This window comes from Lacerta agilis, chromosome 7 (assembly GCF_009819535.1).
Source record: "Lacerta agilis isolate rLacAgi1 chromosome 7, rLacAgi1.pri, whole genome shotgun sequence".
Classification (NCBI taxonomy): Eukaryota; Metazoa; Chordata; class Lepidosauria; order Squamata; family Lacertidae; genus Lacerta; species Lacerta agilis.
The window spans coordinates 28,909,909-28,931,692 of NC_046318.1; the positions used below are offsets into that span (position 1 = coordinate 28,909,909).

General features: G+C 39.3%; 1 protein-coding gene across 4 annotated transcripts in view; it reads left to right on the forward strand.

Moving 5' to 3' along the window:
• CDKAL1 (CDK5 regulatory subunit associated protein 1 like 1) overlaps positions 1–21,784 on the forward strand; it is a 235,481-nt gene that overhangs the window by 64,214 nt on the left and 149,483 nt on the right. For all 4 annotated transcript variants that reach the window (XR_004427012.1, XM_033154687.1, XM_033154688.1 and 1 more), the window contains 2 exons: positions 12,468–12,564; positions 14,978–15,026. Coding sequence is in view for 3 of the 4 variants with exons in the window: in XM_033154687.1 (XP_033010578.1) it covers positions 12,468–12,564; positions 14,978–15,026 (146 nt within the window). In the remaining variant the exon portion in view is untranslated. The remainder of the gene's footprint in view (positions 1–12,467; positions 12,565–14,977; positions 15,027–21,784) is intronic.

Genomic DNA, 21,784 nt, shown 5'->3' on the forward strand with positions numbered 1-21,784 from the left:
TTGTTAGAGAATATTAATAATACCAGATCGGAATACTTTTTGTTTGAAATAGGTGGATTATAATGTAGGCCTTGCTGGCAATGTATATTAACACTGTATATTTTTAGGCAGGAAAAAATCTGGATATTTTAGAAGCAAAAAACTTTTAACATCACAGTACTTTTTTCTAAAACATACAAATATCTCTAAAAATCATAAGAATATTGAAAAGTTTATATAATAGGATGTGCTACTATTTAGGTATTTACAGTCATACCTTGGAAGTTGAACAGCTTGGTTCCCAAACATTTTGGCTCTCAAATGTCGCAAACCCGGAAGTGACTGTTCTGGTTTGTGAACTATTTTTGGAAGCCAAATGTCCAACGGGCCTTCTGCAGCTTCCGGTTGGCTGCAGGATCTTTGGTTTTCAAACATCTTGGAAGTCAAACGGACTTCTGGAATGGATTCCGTTTGACTTCCAAGGTACAACTATATTTATTTATTTAACTTGTATTCCACCATTCCCTCCAAGGAGCAGAAGGTGCCAGACATGGTTCTCCCTTTCCTCATTTAATCCCCACAACAACCCTGTGAGGTAGGTTAGGCTGAGAGGCAGTGACTAGCCCAGGGTCATCCAGTGAGCTTCATGACTGACTGAAGATTTGACCTTGGTTTCCCAGGTTGTAGTCTGGCACTCTAATCACCCACAATTTTCTTCCTAATATTTGTATTATTATGTACGGTATGTGCAGTGTCTATATTCATTTAAAAAATTATATTAAAAAAGATATTTTAGAAGTTGTGTATTAAAATTATGGTAGTTGAAGGCTTTATTCACTTGTCCCAGTGAATCTACTTAATTTTTAGAGCAGTAATGTTTTCTTTCAAAAGAATGGGGAAAGGATTGATGTCATTGTTCTGTTTCTCAGCACATGGGTCAATTGTAGGCCAGCACTGCTCTGACAGTTTTGAGAATACACCAGAGAGTGTTAACCTATGGCTTAGTATCCTTATTTTGCTAGAAATGACTGAATTCTTCCTTGATTCTCCTGTCCAAGTGACTCCCTTAAGTGCACTGGCATTGTGCTTCAGCTTGCAAAATGGATCACCACAGAAAAGTCACTTATTCCAGCCGATACTTGGTGAGTGCACAAAGTTGTTGCTGGAATTCTAGGTGAAAATTCCATTTTTCACAACAAAGCTATTAGCTTCCAATCAAGCTATTCTCAGTGCCAGGGCACGGCAGATCTGGTCAGCTGGAAAAGTACATAGTCAAGGTCAGTGTGGGGTCTCGGTGCAGGGCAGCAACTTAAGGTCAGCAGGGCCAGAGCCAGTTGTATAGATAGTCAGACCAGATAGAAGTCTGGGGCCATAACAGAGATCAGAGGGCCTGAGGCAAATATGTCAAGGTTGGGTTGAAATTGAAATTAATGGACCTAACTTAGTCATGTTCCTTATTTTCAATTTCAATGTTAGTTACTTTACTCTTGAGTAAAACTTAGCTGAATACCATCCAATATATACAATAATTGTAAATTCAATCAAGTGTAACCAAGGGTCCCAAGTAGTATCTTGGATGAAATCAGATGGATTAGAGAACATGGATCAGATCTGCTCTCCCTTCCTAATTTGTTCTCCTTACCAAGGAATGTTATCACAGAGGCTTATTTTCTCTCTCTCTCTCTCTCTCTCTCTCTCTCTCTCTCTCTGCATCACTAAAAGCAGAGTACATGTTTTCATTCTCACAAAAATTATTCCTCATATCACTGTTTGTGTTTCAGCCAAAATACACGTTAACCTCTAATAATTGTACATGTTGTTCTTTCTAAGGCAAGGTCAAAGAGGAAGTCTTTTTATTGGGATCCATGTTTAATTTTCATGGCTTGTTCATCAACCATAAAAACCATATCTGTGTTTGGATACCTGCTGATTTCTTTCACTCCTTCCTGAATTACTAGAGGATTTGCATTGAAAACTCATGCATAATATTTGCACCACTGCCTCTGAAACATTTTTATTGATTTTAAAGTGTGCGGCCTTTTACTTCTTTGCTTCATACTGTGGTTTGATAAAAATGATTGTCACATTTCATTTACCTTAATTAACTCATTTCTTTCAGTAAGCCCAGTATTCCTCTGAATATAGTTAAGCAAACTTTGAAAGTAATCTTATTATTACTTCCAGGAATGTGTTCCAGCATTTGGCGGTTTAAAAAAATGTATAAGAAGTTTTACCAGTCCATTTGAGTAATTAAAATCTCCAATGATTAAAGTCTGGCCCCTTTCCAGGGCTGTTAACCCACTTCCTGATTCAGTTTTTCCACCTGCCCTCTAGGTCTCTAGTAATGACTTTGCATCACCTTGACAACTTTTGTTATCCTTTACTTGATGCTGCCTTGTGAAGATGTATTATGTGATACCTGCACCATGTTTTGCTCTAGAAGAACTGTGGTTTCAGCTTTGTTTTAATCTACCTTGTGTTTGGCATTTGCTGCTTTGACCTCTTTTCCCTTAGCAAGTTAGGAAAAAGAATCTCTCTGCTGACTTAGGATGAAATAAAGAAACCTGTATTTGAGGATGACGTTCAAATTTCAGTCATAGAATCACAGAATTGTAGAGTTGGACAAGACCCCGAGGATCATCTAGTTCAGCCCCATGCTATGTAAGAATCTCAACTAAAGTGTACATGAAAGAGGGCTATCCAACCTCTGCTTGAAAACAAGGAAGGAAGAGTCCACCATCTCCACAGTGAGTCTGTTCCACTGTTGAACAGCTTAGTGTCAGAATGTTTTTCCTGATGTTTAGTCAGAATCTCCTTTCTTGTAACTTGAATCCATTGGTTTGGGTCCTAGCCTCTGGAACTGGAGTAAACAAGCCTGCTCCATCTTCCATGTGACAGCTCTTTAGATATTTGAAGTCTGCTATCATATCTCCTGTCTCCTTTTTACCAGGCTTAACATACCAAACTCCCTCAACTATTCCTCATAAGGCTTGGTTTCCAGACCATTGTTCATCTTGTTTACCTTCCTGTGAACACATTCAAGTTTGTCTGTATTCTTAAATTGTGGTGACCGGAACTGGGCACTGTATTCCAGGTGTAGTCTGACCAAGGCAGAATAGAGTGGTACTATTACTTCCTTTGACCTGGGCACTATACTTCTGTTCATGCAATCTAGAACAGCATTAACTTTTTTTGCTGCTGCATCACACTGTTGACTCGTGTTATGTTTTCTTTTCACATGTACTACTGGCATTCTAGGTGCCCCCATCTTATATTTGTGAAGCAGGTTCTTTCTGCCTAAGTGTAGATCCTTAAATTTGTCCCTCTTGAAATTCATTTTGTTAGTTTGGGCCCGGTTCTTCAGTCTGTTAAGGTCATCTTGGATCTTGCCAATTTGGTGTCATCTGCAAATTATTTCCTCCCCTATGACCTAAGACAGCATTCCCAACCTGCGGCCCTCCAGATGTTTTGGCCTACAACTCCCATGATTCCTAGCTAATAGGACCAGTGGTTAGGGATGATGGAAATTGTAGTCCAAAACATCTGGAGGGATGAAGGTTGGGGGTCCCTGACCTAAGACCATAAGATTGGGCAGGGTGGAGAGGAACACTGTTGCCCTGTAGTATAAAACACTAACATTTCTTAGGTAATAGCATATCCAGAAGTGACATAGTTTTTGACCAGAGGGTTTATAGTCCCTTGGATGGGTAGTAAAATACTAAGGAAACCATGTGTCCTACTATTGGAAGACACCGTCTCTTTGAAAGGTGTCAGGTCCAAGTCCACCTTAAAGACAAAGAACCCTAAGAGGGCGGGGCAGGGATCTTAAAGTTGCCCAACAACAGTTAATACCTGGACAGCAGGCATATAGGTCATCTAGCCAGTTTCCCACACTATTGTGAGATACAATGACAAACCTAGACAGCATCTTAAAAAGCAAAGACATCACATTGCCGACAAAGGTCCGTATAGTTAAAGCTATGGTTTTCCCAGTAGTAATGTACGGAAGTGAGAGCTGGACCATAAAGAAGGCTGATCGCCGAAGAATTGATGCTTTTGAATTATGGTGCTGGAGGAGACTCTTGAGAGTCCCATGGACTGCAGGAAGATCAAACCTATCCATTCTTAAAGAAATCAGCCCTGAGTGCTCACTAGAAGGACAGATCCTGAAGTTGAGGCTCCAGTACTTTGGCCACCTCATGAGAAGAGAAGACTCCCTGGAAAAGACCCTGATGTTGGGAAAGATGGAGGGCACAAGGAGAAGGGGACGACAGAGGATGAGATGGTTGGACAGTGTTCTCGAAGCTACTAACATGAGTTTGGCCAAACTGCAAGAGGCAGTGAAGGATAGGCGTGCCTGGCGTGCTCTGGTCCATGGGGTCACGAAGAGTCGGACACGACTGAACGACTGAACAACAACAAATGTTAAAGTTATAGCAATTCTTTCTAAACATGCTTCTATCCATATAAAATACCATATACAGATTTTATGCAAATACTCATTTTCCTTTGTCCTCAGAATTGATGTGTAGATCCCTTTCTGTAAAGTGCCCCCATATCAAAAGCCACAGACTCCCTGGGGTGTGAGGTTGACATTGAGGGAGATTTGATAACACAACACCACCCCAGCCTTGTGAATTCTGAGGTGGTACATTAATTTGAAAATGCTGTTCTACACTAGAAGCCATACATCTGAGTTGCTCTTTAAAGGAGTCATATTTGGCTGCCCTTATTGATCCTTCATTACCTCCCCACTCAACTTGGAATTTAATAGTGGCACTAGCTATCAGTATCTGGTTGCATAGCAGCTATTAACATCTCATTAGCTGTGTTCCATCTTGAGCAGGAAAATGAAAGAAACATGGATTGCAGCCCCTTTTCAAGGAAGATGTGAACAATCACGTTTTCTTATTTGAGAGAGAATAAATTCTGTATAGTATTATATAATATTTAAATTAGACTCAGGGGGAAATCACAAGCTTTAAAAAAATCAGTATTATCAATATATTTGTTTTTCATTAAACTACATAGCCATGGGTTGTTCATTGACAGCAGATGGCAATATTGCTCTGCTCAACTCCTAATAGGGCCACTTGATTTATGGGAGAAAGCTTCAAAACTGTGTCTTGAGTGGCATTCCTGGATCTGGACTGCATCATATTATAAGGGAGATTTAGTGTACTCAGCATATCCTAAATCTAACTTTGTATAATAATAGATGATGGTGTATTAAGTCTGATAATTAATACTGGGTTGTCCTTAATGATTGGATGAATTCAAGGTCCACCAAAACTACACTGGCAAAAGTCCACCCTGACTCAGTCAGGGCTTAGCTGAGGCTGGAGTAAATCTCGAAAAAGGGGAGTGGCAGGATGAGGCAGGGGCAGATTTACCCATATTCTGAATTCTGTTCAGCTCAGTCACATGGCATAGCAACCCAGAAGAAGTTACACCACCCTTTTTGTCAGTGTATGTCAAAACATGGTTTTAAAGGTTTGTTTTTATTCTGTCCAGCTTGTTGAGATTCAGACAGCAATAGCTCCACTCTTGAACAGTTTGGAAGAGGGGTGAGTTACCTTATGTGACTTATTCTGGCTTCCTATAGTTTGGATTGTTCTTCCCACTGATTGATAGTGTGAGTTTAGCTGTCCAAGGAATCAATATTAGCTTGCATATGAGTGTAGGTGATGCACATGTACCATTGATGCACAGTGTTAGAGAATATATTCCATACTGTGTGAAGGAGGAGAAGGGATACTTGATTTAAGATGGCAGCAGGTACCTGCTTCTTTGAGTTCCAGAAAAACATCTACTTCTGCTTCATTGACTACGCAAAAGCATTTGACTGTGTCGACCACAGCAAACTATGGAAAGTTCTTAAAGAAATGGGAGTGCCTGATCACCTCATCCGTCTCCTGAGAAATCTGTATGTGGGACAAGAAGCTACAGTTAGAACTGGATATGGAATAACTGATTGGTTCAAAATTGGGAAAGGAGTACGACAAGGCTGTATATTGTCTCCCTGCTTATTTAACTTATATGCAGAATTCATCATGCGAAAGGCTGGGCTGGATGAATCCCAAACCGGAATTAAGATTGCCGGAAAAAATATCAACAACCTCAGATATGCTGATGATACAACCTTGATGGCAGAAAGTGAGGAGGAATTGAAGAACCTTTTAATGAGGGTGAAAGAGGAAAGCGCAAAATATGGTCTGAAGCTCAACATAAAAAAAAACTAAGATCATGGCCACTGGTCCCATCACCTCCTGGCAAATAGAAGGGGAAGAAATGGAGGCAGTGAGAGATTTCACTTTCTTGGGTTCCATGATCACTGCAGATGGTGACAGCAGTCACGAAATTAGAAGACGCCTGCTTCTTGGGAGAAAAGCAATGACAAACCTAGACAGCATCTTAAAAAGCAAAGACATCACCTTGCCGACAAAGGTCCGTATAGTTAAAGCTATGGTTTTCCCAGTAGTAATGTACGGAAGTGAGAGCTGGACCATCAAGAAGGCTGATCGCCGAAGAATTGATGCTTTTGAATTATGGTGCTGGAGGAGACTCTTGAGAGTCCCATGGACTGCAAGAAGATCAAACCTATCCATTCTCAAGGAAATCGGCCCTGAGTGCTCACTAGAAGGACAGATCCTGAAGTTGAGGCTCCAGTACTTTGGCCACCTCATGAGAAGAGAAGACTCCCTGGAAAAGACCCTGATGTTGGGAAAGATGGAGGGCACAAGGAGAAGGGGACGACAAAGGATGAGATGGTTGGACAGTATTCTCGAAGCTACTAACATGAGTTTGGCCAAACTGCGGGAGGCGGTGAAGGATAGGCGTGCCTGGCGTGCTCTGGTCCATGGGGTCACGAAGAGTCGGACACGACTGAACGACTGAACAACAACACCTGCTTCTTTTGGTAATGAGATGTGATTAAAATTATAATTCTGCTGCCAGGTAAATCAGTGGCATTTTTTTAATTGAGCAACATATTTTAGTCAACTAATGTAATAGTCTATTAATCTATTGGAGTACCTGACTACTTGTTTCAACTCTTATTTTAGTTAAAACTAGGGCAGAATTAAATGTGAAACAGAAAATGACAGCTCAGTGGTAGTGCTGCATATCATGAACACAGATAGCGGTCCTGCTTCACTCCTCTCACCAGTAGTTATGATTATGCCTGAAACAAACCATGATTTGAGGCCAAGATTTCACAGAGAGGGAAATCCCTATGTAAGGGCTTCCACTTGCGCAACAGGGCTTTCTTCCTCTCCTCCCACCCATGTGCCCCCCAAATTGTTTCTAAGGTGGTCAGGAGAACCCTCAGAAGAGCACACCAGGGGAGGAGAATTGCTTTCTTTCTTAAGCCAATACGCTTGCACAGATAGAATGCTTGTAATATTGTGATGTTAAATTCCACTAAGAATTTTTTTCACTAGCATTATACATAGATAAGGAAAGATTAAGTGTATAATAAGTGTATATGGGTGTGTTCTTCTGAATTCAATGGCATAATAGACTTGGGTATTTGACTATTTAATATCCTGTTTCTTTGTACTTGAAAGATTTGTAGTGGGAGAGAAATGAACAGAAAGATTGTGTTTATGACTGAAATCCAGCTGCCTTTCATATTAGACCACAGAATTGTTTAAAAGGGCATTGCAAACAATACCATGTGCAGATGAAGCAACAGCGGATGTTAGTTACAGTAAGAAGCAGCATGTCACTTTCTGCAACAACACATGGCTTAATCCATGTGATTAACCCTTTGAGTAAACAGCTGAGATAAAAGCACCTTGGAAAGATTTGAATTAGCATAAAAATATGTTAATGTATTTATTTATTACCCACCCTTCACCCTAAGGTCCCAGGGCAGGTTACAACAATTCAAACAGTTTAAAGCAACCTACAGTCACAGAAATAGGTTGGTCCTAAAAGCATACATATCAGTTATCAAAAGCCAGGGTAAAGTGGTATACAGGTTTGTGTTTGCGGTGGATGAAAAGCCCAAGGACAGTCTGCATGAAAGGAGTGGTTGGTGCTGAGCAAGAGATATTCTGAAGAAGCAGCACATTAGCTATAGGGCTGTAGCTGTAGAGGAGCATGCTCTAGCAGCACTTTCTAGATTCTTGTGATGAGGGCTAGAGTGTAGGGAGGAAAGTTCCCTAATAGTGAAGTGAAGCATACAGTTGCTTAGAGCCATCAGGCAATAAGAGAGTTTGCTAGACGCAAAATGCTTCTGCAAGGTTACTGGCTGCTTCAATCACAGTGGATCTCAGCTTTGCAATATTTCCTTAATTAAACCTAAATTTGTACAGTACTGTAGAGGCACCTTCTTCTCCCAGTCCATTGGAACTCATGGACTGCCTCTCCTTGTACCTACCACTTTTTCAAGAGTTGAAGAATACACTTTAGTCAGACAGGTCGGGAGGGAGAGAATTGTTTGAAAAAGTGCTGCATTTTGGGTGGTACCCTGGTTGTGGAACTCTCTCACTTTTGAAATTTGCCTGACTCCCACCTTTTTTTTCATTTAATGCCAACTTAAAATATAGTTACTTATCCAAGGCTTTAGCAGCCTTTAAAATGCAGCAGGAATTTTTAGAAGTTCTGCAGTTTTGTGATCGATTAAATTGTGACTTATCTGCTTTTTACCTGTGGATGGATTGTTGTTTGAAATAAAGCTTTGTTTGTCCCTATCCTGAGATCCTAAGGTAAAGGATGGACTGCAAATAAATAAACACACAGCCACATGAGCAAAACCAACCATGTGTGTTCCCCCTAATGTATCTAAAAACCTATACATCCATACATTCCAAGTTGTTACAGCAGTGTTTAAAGGGCACATTCCTTTGCAATACGGTATTTCATGTTAGTAATACATAGGCTTGATGAAAAGCACGTGAATTAGGCCATTTAATGCAAGTGCCAATAAATACCATTTTCTCCTAGTTTATTCTTTCTTCATACTAAGTGGTCCTTTAAATAACATTATTTTTCTAGACAAATCTTGTTGTGAGATTTTCGTTCAGCTTTCCCCATATTTATGGTATTTGTATAATACAGTTCAGACAGACCTGCTTTCTCAGATATACGGGTAGTCCCTCAGAAGCCCCTGTGGTAGCAGCTCACGGAGGTGTTTCTTTGTTTTCCATCGTAATGTAGCCCACTGCATGCAAAGGATTTTCATAGGTTCAATGGAACCTCTCCCTATGTACAGGCAATGGTAGGGGCAATTGGGAGACTGTATGTGCCTTCTATATCCCAGTTAATTTCCCTCCCTTGTCTGTATGAAAATCCTTTGCTTGTGTGCTCTCTTCGCAAACTGGACTGGATTACGCTCCTTACTATTTATGACCTTGCAGGCAGATATTATATACCAGCATTAAAATAATTCAACATGTGTTTTAACCATTCTACATATTACTTTTTCCAGCACACCAAGCTTTTTAAAGAAAATTGGTCTAATTAAACTTCTGTGCTGTGAGATTTGATAAATCAAGTTTAAGTTGAAGTATATTTTCTTTGAGAAAAATTGTTCTGTGCCAATTAAAGTGTAATTTCAAGGTAAAGTTCATTTAACTGTAAAGTGGGAACGTTTCTGGAAATGGAAATGTATTTATTTATGCTAAATACACCCCCCCCCCACACACACACACTCCCTATAGCATTAAAATTTCTGAAGGTTAAAGATATTTGTTGTAGTAGTATTCTGGATGTAGCTAGCTTTCTAAAGAAGAAATAATGTTAAGGCTTTTGTTAAATTCAGCAAAGCTCATTAGAGAGTATTAAAAAGATTACATTGAATGTTTGCTCATATCTAAACAGCAGAATTCAAAATATGACTGTTCTTCAGTTTAGTGTGAAGTTAAAGCTGAGAAATATATAAAAGTCTATGTAAATTTCAGCTTAAGGGTAAATTAAGCCAATATTTGATGTGCAGTTCTAAATAACAGTGCCCCAGTTCCTATCTATGTTTCATGAAGATTTTGCAAAAAATGACAGTTATTAAATAACGTTATCATACCAAATAATACGTCAAAAAATATTTGTGTGTTTTTCTGCTGAGACCAGGAGAGTTTTACCTTTGCTATCCTTGCAGATATTTGAGTAGAAGGATCTGTACATGTTCACTCTACAACGTAGACATAACAGCTAGTGATGGTATATGATTATAAGAAGCAGGTCATATTGCTTTGCCATTAAATATTGGACCAAATATGTCAAATTACCTGTATATTGGTGCTCATTTTCCATACTTTGATTTTTTTAAAAAAAATAAAGTTTTTTTGTTTTTGTTTTTAAAAACCCTACAAGGTTTCCTTTAACCTCATATATGGTGGTAAAAATTCCTCTCTTTTACTTGCTGTTCTGTTGTTTTTTTTAGTTCTATACCAGTCCCATTGTCTAATCTCCTTGATGCTGATATTATGGATGCACAGGCAAAGCATACTGCTGGATACTGTTTCAGTATTATAGTTTAACATTTAGTATCATCTATTGAAATACAGTGTGGTTTGTTGTGCACTCATTGACGTCTCATGCATAGTCACTGTTTTGTAAATGCCACTCCAGTAGAATTCCATTCCAATTGCCACTAGCAATGTTTTCACAAGATGTCCACCAACGTAACTGCTATGGCATGACCAAACGTGAAAAATGCCTATTAGGTTTTCTTGTAGGAGGTAGCAATTTATCACTGGGTGGGGCTCAGAGGACTGGTATGCACATTTCCTTGGCACTGGAAGTCTGAGTTTGCAGTACTACGCTAATGCAGTTAATATAACAATGCTTTTTTTAATATATTTCCCGAATTAATATTTTCTTCATGATGACTGGAGAAAATACCATAAATCAGGGTAGGGAACCTGTCTGTGGCTTTCCAGCTGTTGTCAGAGTTTAATTCTGGCTAGTATGGTCAATTGTCAGTGACTATTTCATTTACAGTCTATTAGAAAAACTTACATACCGCCTTTTATGTAAGCATCAAGATACAATAAAAAATTCCACAGTTGTAAACTAAAACAGCAAACAGGTTTCATGCGCCCTGTGTTACCAGGCAGCTGCATCCAGGAATGGCAAGATCTGCCAGACGAAGAGGACGACCCTAAGATTGGGGGCAAGGGAAATGGTTTGAGTAGTGATCTAGATGCAGCTTCTGCCCCAGCGTCATTGGATGTCCCATTTGGGGAGGGGGAGCCAGTCAAACCAGTTCCACCAAGGCTTCAGGGAGTGAGGCACCTATAGTAGCCAGGTGGCCAATCTGCAGAGCTGGCCAGATCAGAGGCAGCCAAAGTGTTGGACTTGAGTCCTGTTGCCAAGGGCACACTACCATCAGTGCAGACTCAGCCCTCCACCCTCCAACTAGAATGCTTGCTTGCAAGCAGACCTGTGCAAATTATGGGTTCTACGCCTTTAAAAGTATAGCAGGAGCAGCAGGTCAGGTGTTGGGATGTCTTTGCTTATGCCTTGTGATGTCGAAACAAAATAGAAAGTTCTTTCCAGTAGTACCTTAGAGACCAACTGAGTTTGTTCTTGGTATGCGCTTTCGTGTGCATGCACACTTCTTCAGATACCTGAAGAATCTGAAGTATCTGAAGAAGTGTGCATGCACACGAAAGCTCATACCAAGAACAAACTCAGTTGGTCTCTAAGGTGCTACTGGAAAGAATTTTCTATTTTGTTTCGACTATGGCAGACCAACATGGCTACCCACCTGTAACTGGCCTTGTGATGTATCATCGATTCTGCTGTTGTGCCTTTTGAACCTTGTAACATAATTCTGGGCTGATGCAGAGATTGCTTGCTGATGTCAACAAAACTTTTGGGATATCCTAGCCAAGAGTCGAGTCAGGATAACAGGGAAACAGTCAGCAGAAAATAACGTCCAGGGCCACTGAATGCCTGCCTGAATAAAAATGATTTCGATTTCTTGTGGAAGCAAGCTACTGAATAGGCTTACTGAAGATGAGCGCTGCACCTCATAGTCAAGTTTGACTGGGCTTAATCGTCCAGGGGTCCTTTACCTTTTACAGGAGCTCTTGGGGGAGATTCTTCCACAACACAGATACCACAATTGAAAATGGTTCCTTCCTTTTTGCTACCTAATGAGTAAAAGCAGGTTGTGGCACAACCAAGAGAGACCCCCCCGAAAGATTGCAGGTGATGAGTTGTAGCCCACCATCATCTAGAGGACTACAGGTTCCCCATCCCTGTCATAAATTGTATCTGTGTACAGGAAGGTGATCTATTGACTACATATCACATCAGGCCAAGCTTTGCCTTTACATCTTACAAGTATGCTACTACAGTTTTTGGTAGATAGTAAATGCTGTAGCTGGGGTATGATAAGCTGCAGCATGAAATTGGTGCATTTTTGTAAGCTTCAGTAAATGCTACTTAAAGATATTAATTTCATATGCAATGAAATATGAAGGTTGCTACACCATTCAAGGAAAATAATATTTGCTTTTAAAAATGCCTTTTAGGAAAGCACAAGAAGAAAAAAAGAAAGTTGTTCTAGCTGGATGTGTTCCACAAGCCCAGCCTCGACAAGACTACCTACAAGGCCTGAGTATCATTGGGGTAAGGAGATGACTATGGATGTGGCATTGTTAAAACCTGAGCCTCAAACTTTAACTCAAGAGTTTTAATAATGTAACAATATTGAGGTTTCATTTGCCAGTGTAATATCACTGGGTTTGGCTTACTTGCGCCTCTAGTGAACGAAGGCAGGAGTAGCTTACAGGAAATAAGCTGGCTCCTCTTCAGTTTTTTCTCCTGCCTCGACAAAGCAGTCACAACCCTCTAGAACAGATTTTGGGGTGGCAAACTTGTGGAATCAGTAATGCACCTCCAAAACATAACTTCAGAAGGATTTGTACACCTATATGTGCTTGCAAGTCAGGCACAAGCATACTCATTCACTTCTAGGGTTCTTTATATACCTGTAACTACTTCTAACTAAGACAAATTCAGAAATACAACTTTCTGAAAGTGTCGTTTTTGCTAGTGTTTGAGGCAAGGAGAAAAGGCAGTAGAATATATATGATCACTAAGCTGATCCTGACAAACTGAAGAGAACTAGTGGTAGACCTGTTATCAGCATCAGTTTCGATTAATATAATGAGCATTTTACATAAAGTTAAATGAAGCATGCTACCCAAAGGGGTTTAACAAACAAACCCAGAGAGAAAACAAATACATGAAACTGTAGTAGAAGCTGACCTGAAAATTTGGAACTAGAGGCTGGGAGTTGTATATAGTGGAGTAAACAATTAAAAGTGTGTGCATGTGGTTGTGTTATATTATGTTATGGCATATTTATATACCACTTTTTGGCCCAAATATCCCCAGAATGATGAACAGCATATTAAAAAAAAAAAAAGAAAGAAATATGCAACACCGGTACAATAAATACAGGCAATGATCATTATACAGTGGTGCCCCGCTAGACGGAAATAATTCATTCTGCGAAAATTTCCGTCTAGCGGGTTTTTTGTCTAGCGAAGCGGCAATGACAGCCGCGCTTTCGCTAGACGAAAAAAAAGACGAAATTTTTTTGTCTTGCGAGGCAGCCCCATAGACAAATTCGTCTTGCGGGGCAGCCTTCCGCTAGACGAATGCCTTCATCTAGCGAGTTTTTCGTCTTGCGAGGCATTCGTCTAGCGGGGCACCACTGTAGGGGCATCCAGTTCACGCGCTATCGCTGATGCGTGGGTCCTTTTTGACCTCGAAGAAGGCAGAATGGGGTGTGCTTATATGCACTCAGCTGATGCATGTGGGGGCCAGGAAAAGAGCATCCACACAACATAAATATAAAGCACAATATAAAGCTGCAAAATATTCACCAATCACCCTGGGCATGTATTCAGAATGCCGGTTAATCCCTGTGGCAAAGAAACAAAACAAAAAAAATTGGATCTACTCCTCTCTCCCGCCTAGGCTACTCCTCTTTCCCACCTAGGAGTACAAACCTCCCTATCATCTCTTCCTGGGGGGACAGATTCCACCATCAGGCTCTCACCCCGAGGCAGAAAACGCTTCTTACATTGCAGCCAGCCAACCAGCAGACAAAATTACCATTAACGCCACATTATAATAAATAGAACCTTGAGAGGAAATGGGAGAAATCCTCCAAACCTGGCATACATCACCCATTGCCCACCTGTCTTCCAGTCAGGGGGAGCAAGATACACAGCAGCAGCCTCCCATCTTCTTTCAGCAGGTAATAAGTATCCCAAATATCACTGCAGTATTATATAAGAACGTAGCTAAGGGGTGGGTGGGTGGAGAGATCAGGTCAACAAGCTAAAACTCAAGAAGGAGGCGACCCTGAAGTGTGTGTGCATTGGGCTCCTTGTGTGTATGTTTGTATTTTTGTACATGGACACCATACCTGTCTTCATCGCTAGAATTGGAATTATACAAGGCCAATCGTGCAAGGGAAGTGGTGGTGATGGGTTTTCTGGGCATCTGTAGGTGTTTGCTTGTGGGTTACTGATCTGAGGAATTTGCTACAGGAGAGGCAGGTAGGAGTGTAAGTCTGAATCTGTAGCTAGATTTGGTGTCCCATCCTGTTCCCCCCCCCCCCAGATCTGCTATTAATCCCATCAGAACAAGCGACTTTGCTACCCATGCGTTAATATGTCTTGGTGGTCTGAAACTTGCACCCATCTTTTCTTTGGATTCAGTTATTTCTGTGACAAGTAAAGGTGGTACCTCAGTTTCTTTATTATTATGAAATATGTTGCTGTACATCAGCCTTTACCTTGGATAATTGCTAAAGGAGTGCAATGCCTAGCTTGTGTCATTAGGATTTGTTTCCCCACCCACTTACGCAGGAATAAAATGCTGTTTATCCTACATTACAAACAGAAATATAACACAGATTCAGCAAAATGTATGTTTCTTCTGTATGTGAATTAAATGCATAGAGAATGAGAACCTTCCAAAAATCATCAGAATATCCACATTGTAATTTTTTTAATCTTTACAGGTTCAGCAGATAGATCGTGTCGTGGAAGTTGTTGAGGAGACTATCAAAGGTAAGCTTTTCACCTGAAATGATTGTGTCTTCATTCTTTCCAGTGCTAATTACTGACTTTGAACACATAGACCCCATAAGGAGCCTTACTGTTGAAATATATAATTTATGTACTGTAAATAATGACTGAACTGTAAACATTATATATATTAGAAAAATCTGTAGAAACTTTAGCCATATCAATATATAAATGCACAATTTTAGATCTTTGGTCATTCTCTTTCTCTTCCCCCCCTTTTAATCTTGCTTCAGTGCTTCTTTTACTACTATTTCATGATATGAAATCACTGCTCATTTTATTGCCTATTTGTGTCTTGTTGATTTGGAATAAGTGTGGCTGCGTACCAATGAGCATTGGCCAATATTACTTACCTCACAATCTGATCATGAGTACATGTCCAGTAGAAGAAAAGCTATATCTGTGTTTAGAATTCAAGATCTTTGGGGGAGGGAACTGCATTCTGCTTTGAAAAGTACCATGCTCATTGAACCCAAAATGATAATTATTGAAATTATGATTCTATAGATTATTTTTTTATTCACTCTTGCCTAACAACTTACAATTGCATACAGACTATCACTCTGAGAATCTCAGCACTTTTATACTGCCACATTTGTTTATTTTTATTATTTATTACACTTGTTGCATTTTACAAAAAGAATCCCATAGTGTTTTAACAAGATAAAATACAACCAATAAAAACAAAGCCAGAAAATTTGAAGCAGTTTATGATACAAATGCCTAAAATGCTTGTCCGATGACATAATAATAGCGAGCCTACCCACCCTGCTAAAAGATGAGCATTCCTCTAGAGGCCGGCTTAGCTACCCAAGGTGTAAGTGAATAAAAAGGTATTAGCCTAGTAATGCCTAAAAACTGATTGTGCCAGGTGGGTTTCCCTGATGAGAGCATTCTTCAGATGGGGCCACCACTAAAAAGGCTTGTTCTCATGTGGCTACCTTCTGCTATTCTTTCAGGTGAGGCATATAAAGAAGAGACTCTGGTGAAGACAAGATAATGAAGCATATTGGAGAATGCACTTAAAACAAAATAAAAAAATAAAAAAATTCCTTCCAGTAGCACCTTAGAGACCAACTAAGTTTGTTCTTGGTATGAGCTTTCGTGTGCATGCACACTTCTTCAGATACACTCTGGTCTCTAAGGTTCTACTGGAAGGAATTTTTTTATTTTGTTTTGACTATGGCAGACCAACACAGCTACCTACCTATAACTAGGAGAATATACTTGTGATTCTGTCCTTGATGTCAGTGCCATCATGGCAACACTGGGGATATCTGGTCCTGTGATGTCCACAAGATTGGAGGTCCTGTGAGGGCATTTGCTTCATGCCACAAGAGAGTGCTGAATTATTGTTTGTTGACACAAAATTATGTCAGATTCTTTTGATATTTTAATACTGCAAACACTATCAGGCTTAAATATTTTAAATCAAATTAATTAGCTTCCTGCAGGAAAATCAAATGCCATCATGCATATAAAGTGCACCCCTGTGGGATTAAGGGGAAACTAGACTTTGTGACTGAGCAAAAACTGTTTCAGTCTAGAGTACTGTACTTCACAAAACATTTTGTGAAATGGGTCACTGGACAGGATTGTTGAAAACAAGTCAAAGGAAATAACTTCAATGATGTTGAGCTTTTCAGACTTCATATATGCTTACTAAGTTTCAGTCATATTAATGTGTCTAGTAATATGGTCTATCTGTTCCTAGTTTAAATATTAACTAATGTTTGCTAACTGCTAGCTACCAACCTATTTTTTATTGTTGATTGCTAAAAGCTTATGTGATTTGTGTCTGTGTTGTATAGCTTAATGAATAATGCTTTTACTGGCATGGTGTTTGTTAGCAGTTTGTTTGTTTCAATATTTATGTAATGGCCTTCATAATATTTATTTCAGGGTGGTTAAGAGTAGAAGTATCAAAGTGCTCTCTCACATTCTCTCCGGGCTGTTTTCCACAATACATTTTTTTAACAGTGAGATCACTGAAAAAAGCATGTACAATCAATGTGTGAAGAAGCACGCATATATTTTGTCACGTGTGCATGCGTTGAAAACCTATGTCTTATTTCAGCTTTCTGCTGCGTGTGCATGTAGCAAAATAGTCATTTAATTTCTCCACACTCAATGTTTTAAAATCACTGTGGATATTTCTTCCTATATGGTAGTGAAATACAAGTAGTAAAAACCCATCAGTCACTCATGTGTGCATTCAGTTAACTTCCTACTTCCATTTCTACTCCAGAATATGGAAGGATGTTCTCTTTTAAACTTTCTATAGCCATGGTAAATTAAATAAAACTAGTAAATTAAGCTTTAAAATAAAACACTAACATCTATGAAACATAATAATAGAACTGGCATTGAAATGAAACACTTAGCTGGAGAAGAAAGGAAGATATGTTCTACATAGCTTATGGGAATCTGGTCAGTCATACAAATAGAAAAAGTAGACATTGTCATAGTGGGTATTACTGGAAGTAGTGTTATTAATGGGAGAGTTTTATATGAAAGATATTAGTGGAATGGGAGGAGAAATGATGTACTCCCATCTACCCAAAAAAAAACCTTAGCAAAAGAGATGGAAAGGCTTGTGGGTAACTTTGAATTGATGGTGTGAATATTCAAAATCCAATTCCAGATCAAAAAAGAGGATGTTACATATGTGTATAGTTAGAGCACTGGGAAACTATAATTAATTAGAGACTTCCCAGTTTAATTACAGCTAGTGGGAGGGGAGGAGCAAAGGAGTTGTGTTCATCGGTAAAAGTTTTCATATCTTGTCTTTTTAAATCTAGATATATGCTCACCATATCACAGCCATAGTGTGGGCAGCCAATGACACACTCTGTGTAGCCTTTCTTGTTGGTGTTCATTAGTCACATGAAAAATATTAAATATACCGGTAATATATATTCACTATGTGAATAACAAGAGTGGATTGCTTATTAATTGAATTAATACTAATTAATTGCTGCTTAGCTTAAACAGAAAGAGGTATGCCAAACAGCATTCTGTAGTGAGAGAGGGTTTATACAACCAATTTTTCCCTTTTGTGTTATGACAGTTGCAATACATTTTCATGGTTTGAGTCCAGTACTGTCTCTCACAGTATTCACCAGATTTATATTTATTTTATATTTATTTGCCTTGCTTGACAGGGGAGAGAGTTGTCATGCCTGATTGCTTTATGTTCAATATAAGCTTTATCGTTTGCTTGAGTAGTTGGTTTAAACCAATTTAGGCATGTTTTCCCTTGTTTTCTTCCACTCTTACTTTCTTTCTCAAGCTACACACTTCACTTGGTCAACGTTGGGAAGTCTTTTGTCTTTGAATTTTTCAGCAGATAATGAGAAATGCGCTCCCTACAATGGGTGTTTATAGCATGCTGACTTTGAGAGAGTTTCTGGCCTGACGTGGTGGAATGCCCAGGCATTCCATTATTTTTAATGGTCTGTTTCTTAGGACTATTAAAATTAAAAAGTGGTGATCATGGTTATATGAAAATAGTTTTTGCTGTAGGCAAGCATGATGCTAATTACTTGATTTTGTGAAATAGTTCTTACCATTTACCCACTAATTAGTGGGTTGTCCATCTGTTTTGGCTTATTCACTGTGAGAGAAAGGAGGGAAAAAGCTTGGAGTTTACTTATATGTTACTCAACCTTCCCTTGAATTCCTTTTCACCTTGATGATGGACATTATTGAACAAAGTTGCTTCTCAGATAAAACAACTGAAGGTACAGTATCTTCAGATAAACTGTTCCACTCTTAATTTACCTAAGACTAATAGGTATAGCTGGAAAGGGAAGTTGCCTCCTGCTTTCCTCTGCCTTTTCTTCCTCCTCAATGTGTGGCTATAACAGTTATGTGAAGCAAGTGGCCATCTTCCTTTAGTGTTTCTGAGTTTTGTGTAGCAAGTGGATGCTTGGCATATTTGCATGCAATGCACTGTCACGAGTCCATGTGCGTCTGGTTGTAAACAGTAGCAGCAATATAAACAATGCTCTAATCTGAAATTCAGTGCCCTTCACATGGTAATTTTGTTGTCTTTTCTCGGGAAGCAACCAAATGTTCTGCAGTTCTGCTCTGTTGTTCGGAATAGAGAATGGCTTGAATCCATGTAATATTAGTCACACTGATTGATTGCATTTCAGTCTGCTTTGGGTTCCCTCAAAACTCAAAGAGACCAATAACAAACAAGATAATCCCTGTCGGCAGACTCTAAAAGTCACAACACATAGGAAAAATGGATTGTGAGGGAAGATGAACTAACACTTCATGTAGATGGAATCTTAGCTGTGACTAACTTGCTCTGGATCCAGCTCAGTGTATAACAGTTGTAAAACACTGAAAAACATGCCATGTGTTCAGCATATCAAATGACTATGTTTTGGTTTCCCTTGAGAGTACACTTATCTGCTGCCTTCTGAAGCTGGCAGATAGCACCTCCCTTATTCAGATGAAATGCCTTTTTAAAAGCTTTCCCTACACAATCATGCGTCATTTTAAGATTTGCAGCATAACTTTTTCATACTTAAACACTTGAATTCGCTACAAAAGAGATCACAGATAACAGTATTACAAAAGGTACTCAGTATGTTAGCTTTTGAAAATGGCTTTTTTATTTTTTAAAGGAATGGGTTCTATTTATCTGCAGCTTTCTGGAGCTCTGTAAAAGTATGTATTGATAGTTAGGTTAGGAAGCTGGAGCATGGAATTTCTGCCTCTACTAGGCTTCCAGTAGGTCATGCCCTTAAAACTCTTCAAAATATCATTAATTAACCAGTCCAACTCTGGACTGGATCCAAACATGCAGAGCAATCCTAATAGGATCTAGGGAAGTGCAGAGGGGTAGAGACTCTAATGCATGTAATGTTATGCTGAATCCTGCCAGCCACAAGGAAGGAGACAGGAACTGAGCCCCTTGAGGCATCCATGGAGCTTTGGATCTCATAGATTAGGGCTTTCTGCTTGTTACCACAGCAGAAAAGCTGGTAGCAGCTTTCAGGGCACAGCTTTGGGCCTACATGTTATCCTAATGCCCACAGCCATCCCCATCAGGGGGTTAAGATTGTACCTTTAGTCAAGTTTAATAGTAAACTCAAATCAATGGGAATAATCATTAATTTAAGCCCTGTCAGCTTTCACTGTGTCTAGACTAAGCATACCAAAGTCTGGATCCAACCCACTGTATTGAAATGGACTGAACTAGGTATCCTTATATTTCCAGTGAAGTTGTTTCATAATTTTAGACTTTAAATAGAGAGTAATAAATTCATTATTGACCATTTTGTAAACTTTAACTCGCATTCCCACAAGCCACAATCCAACACAGATATAGGTAAGCACAGAGTTCATAGAATAATGCAATTGTAAAGTTGGAAGAGACCCCGGGGGTCATCTGGTCCACCCCCTGCAATGCAGCATTCTCAGCTAATGCATTCATGGCTGATGGCCACCCAACCTCTGCTTAAAAACCTCCAATGAAGCAGAGTTCACCACCTTTCAAGGAAGTCTGTTCCACTATCTGACAGCTCTTACTGTCAGAAAGCTCATTTTGATGTTTAGTTGGATTTAATTTACCTGAATTTTAAAATAATATGCGTATTGTTAAATCCAAGAATACTTAAGAACAAAAGTATAGGCAGATAATTGTCTCATCAGTTGGCGATTTTGCTGTTATTAGTGTGATACAGTGGAAATGAATAATTTAGTGAATGCTATTAGCAGAGTCCATGTATTACTGAAATCACAGTAGGTTATAATGGAATTCTTGGCATTTGCTGGTATGAAAATAACAGGCCTTTTCTAGATGCTATTGAACTTCTTGACATCTATGATAGGTGTAATACTCTTAACATAAAATGGTGTTTTACCTCTTAATTAAACTGAATTTTTGACTAAAAGTTTTACTTGACAACTCTGAAAAGGCTGGCATGCCAGTTGATTTTCTTATCTTCAGTTGCTACGTCAGTGGAAGAATACAGTGTGCTACTGCCATGCTGCTATTACATTTGTCTTGACTAACAAATGTAAACAATGGTGGTGTGGCCCTTTATAAGGCAAGTTAGGTGGCGGTTGCTTTGTGGAGCAACCTTGTCATGTAAAAGAGCTAGCCATGGAGTTCTTCCAGTGTTCACTTCCAGTAATTTTAGCAGTAGAGTGTTGTAAATTTTTTAATGGTGATTGCTCGTAGGAACAGCTTGCTGAAAACAAATTGCCACCCCGAACAACCTCTGCACAGTTGCATTATAAGCAGTAGGAGCATAGAGCAGATTCATATGTATCATGAACCAAAGTGAGCCACTTCAGACAGATTTAAAACTCCTATATATATATATATACACACACAAAACTTTAAATAACGTTTAATTAGAAATTGTAACTCATTATTTTGCAAAGGCCCCCCCCCCCAAGCATTCACTTTGATTTGGGTGACCTGAAACAATGCGTCTAGAATTATGGAAAATGAGCTTTCTGAATACTTGTGTTTGTACTCTGAATATTTTGAAGTCAATATGCAGTTGCTTCTGAATGAGCTCAGTTAAGCTACAGATGGAGCCATAAATTCCAATAAAGTGCTCACATGTCAGTAGTATTATACGTGAGAAGCACAACAAGCTGGGCTGGATTGTGAAAATGTTCCCTCATCCGAATCTTTTTGCATTACTTTGTGAGAACTTAATGGAAATTCTTGCTCAAGCTGACACCCATCAGTTCAAGCATACTGCCCC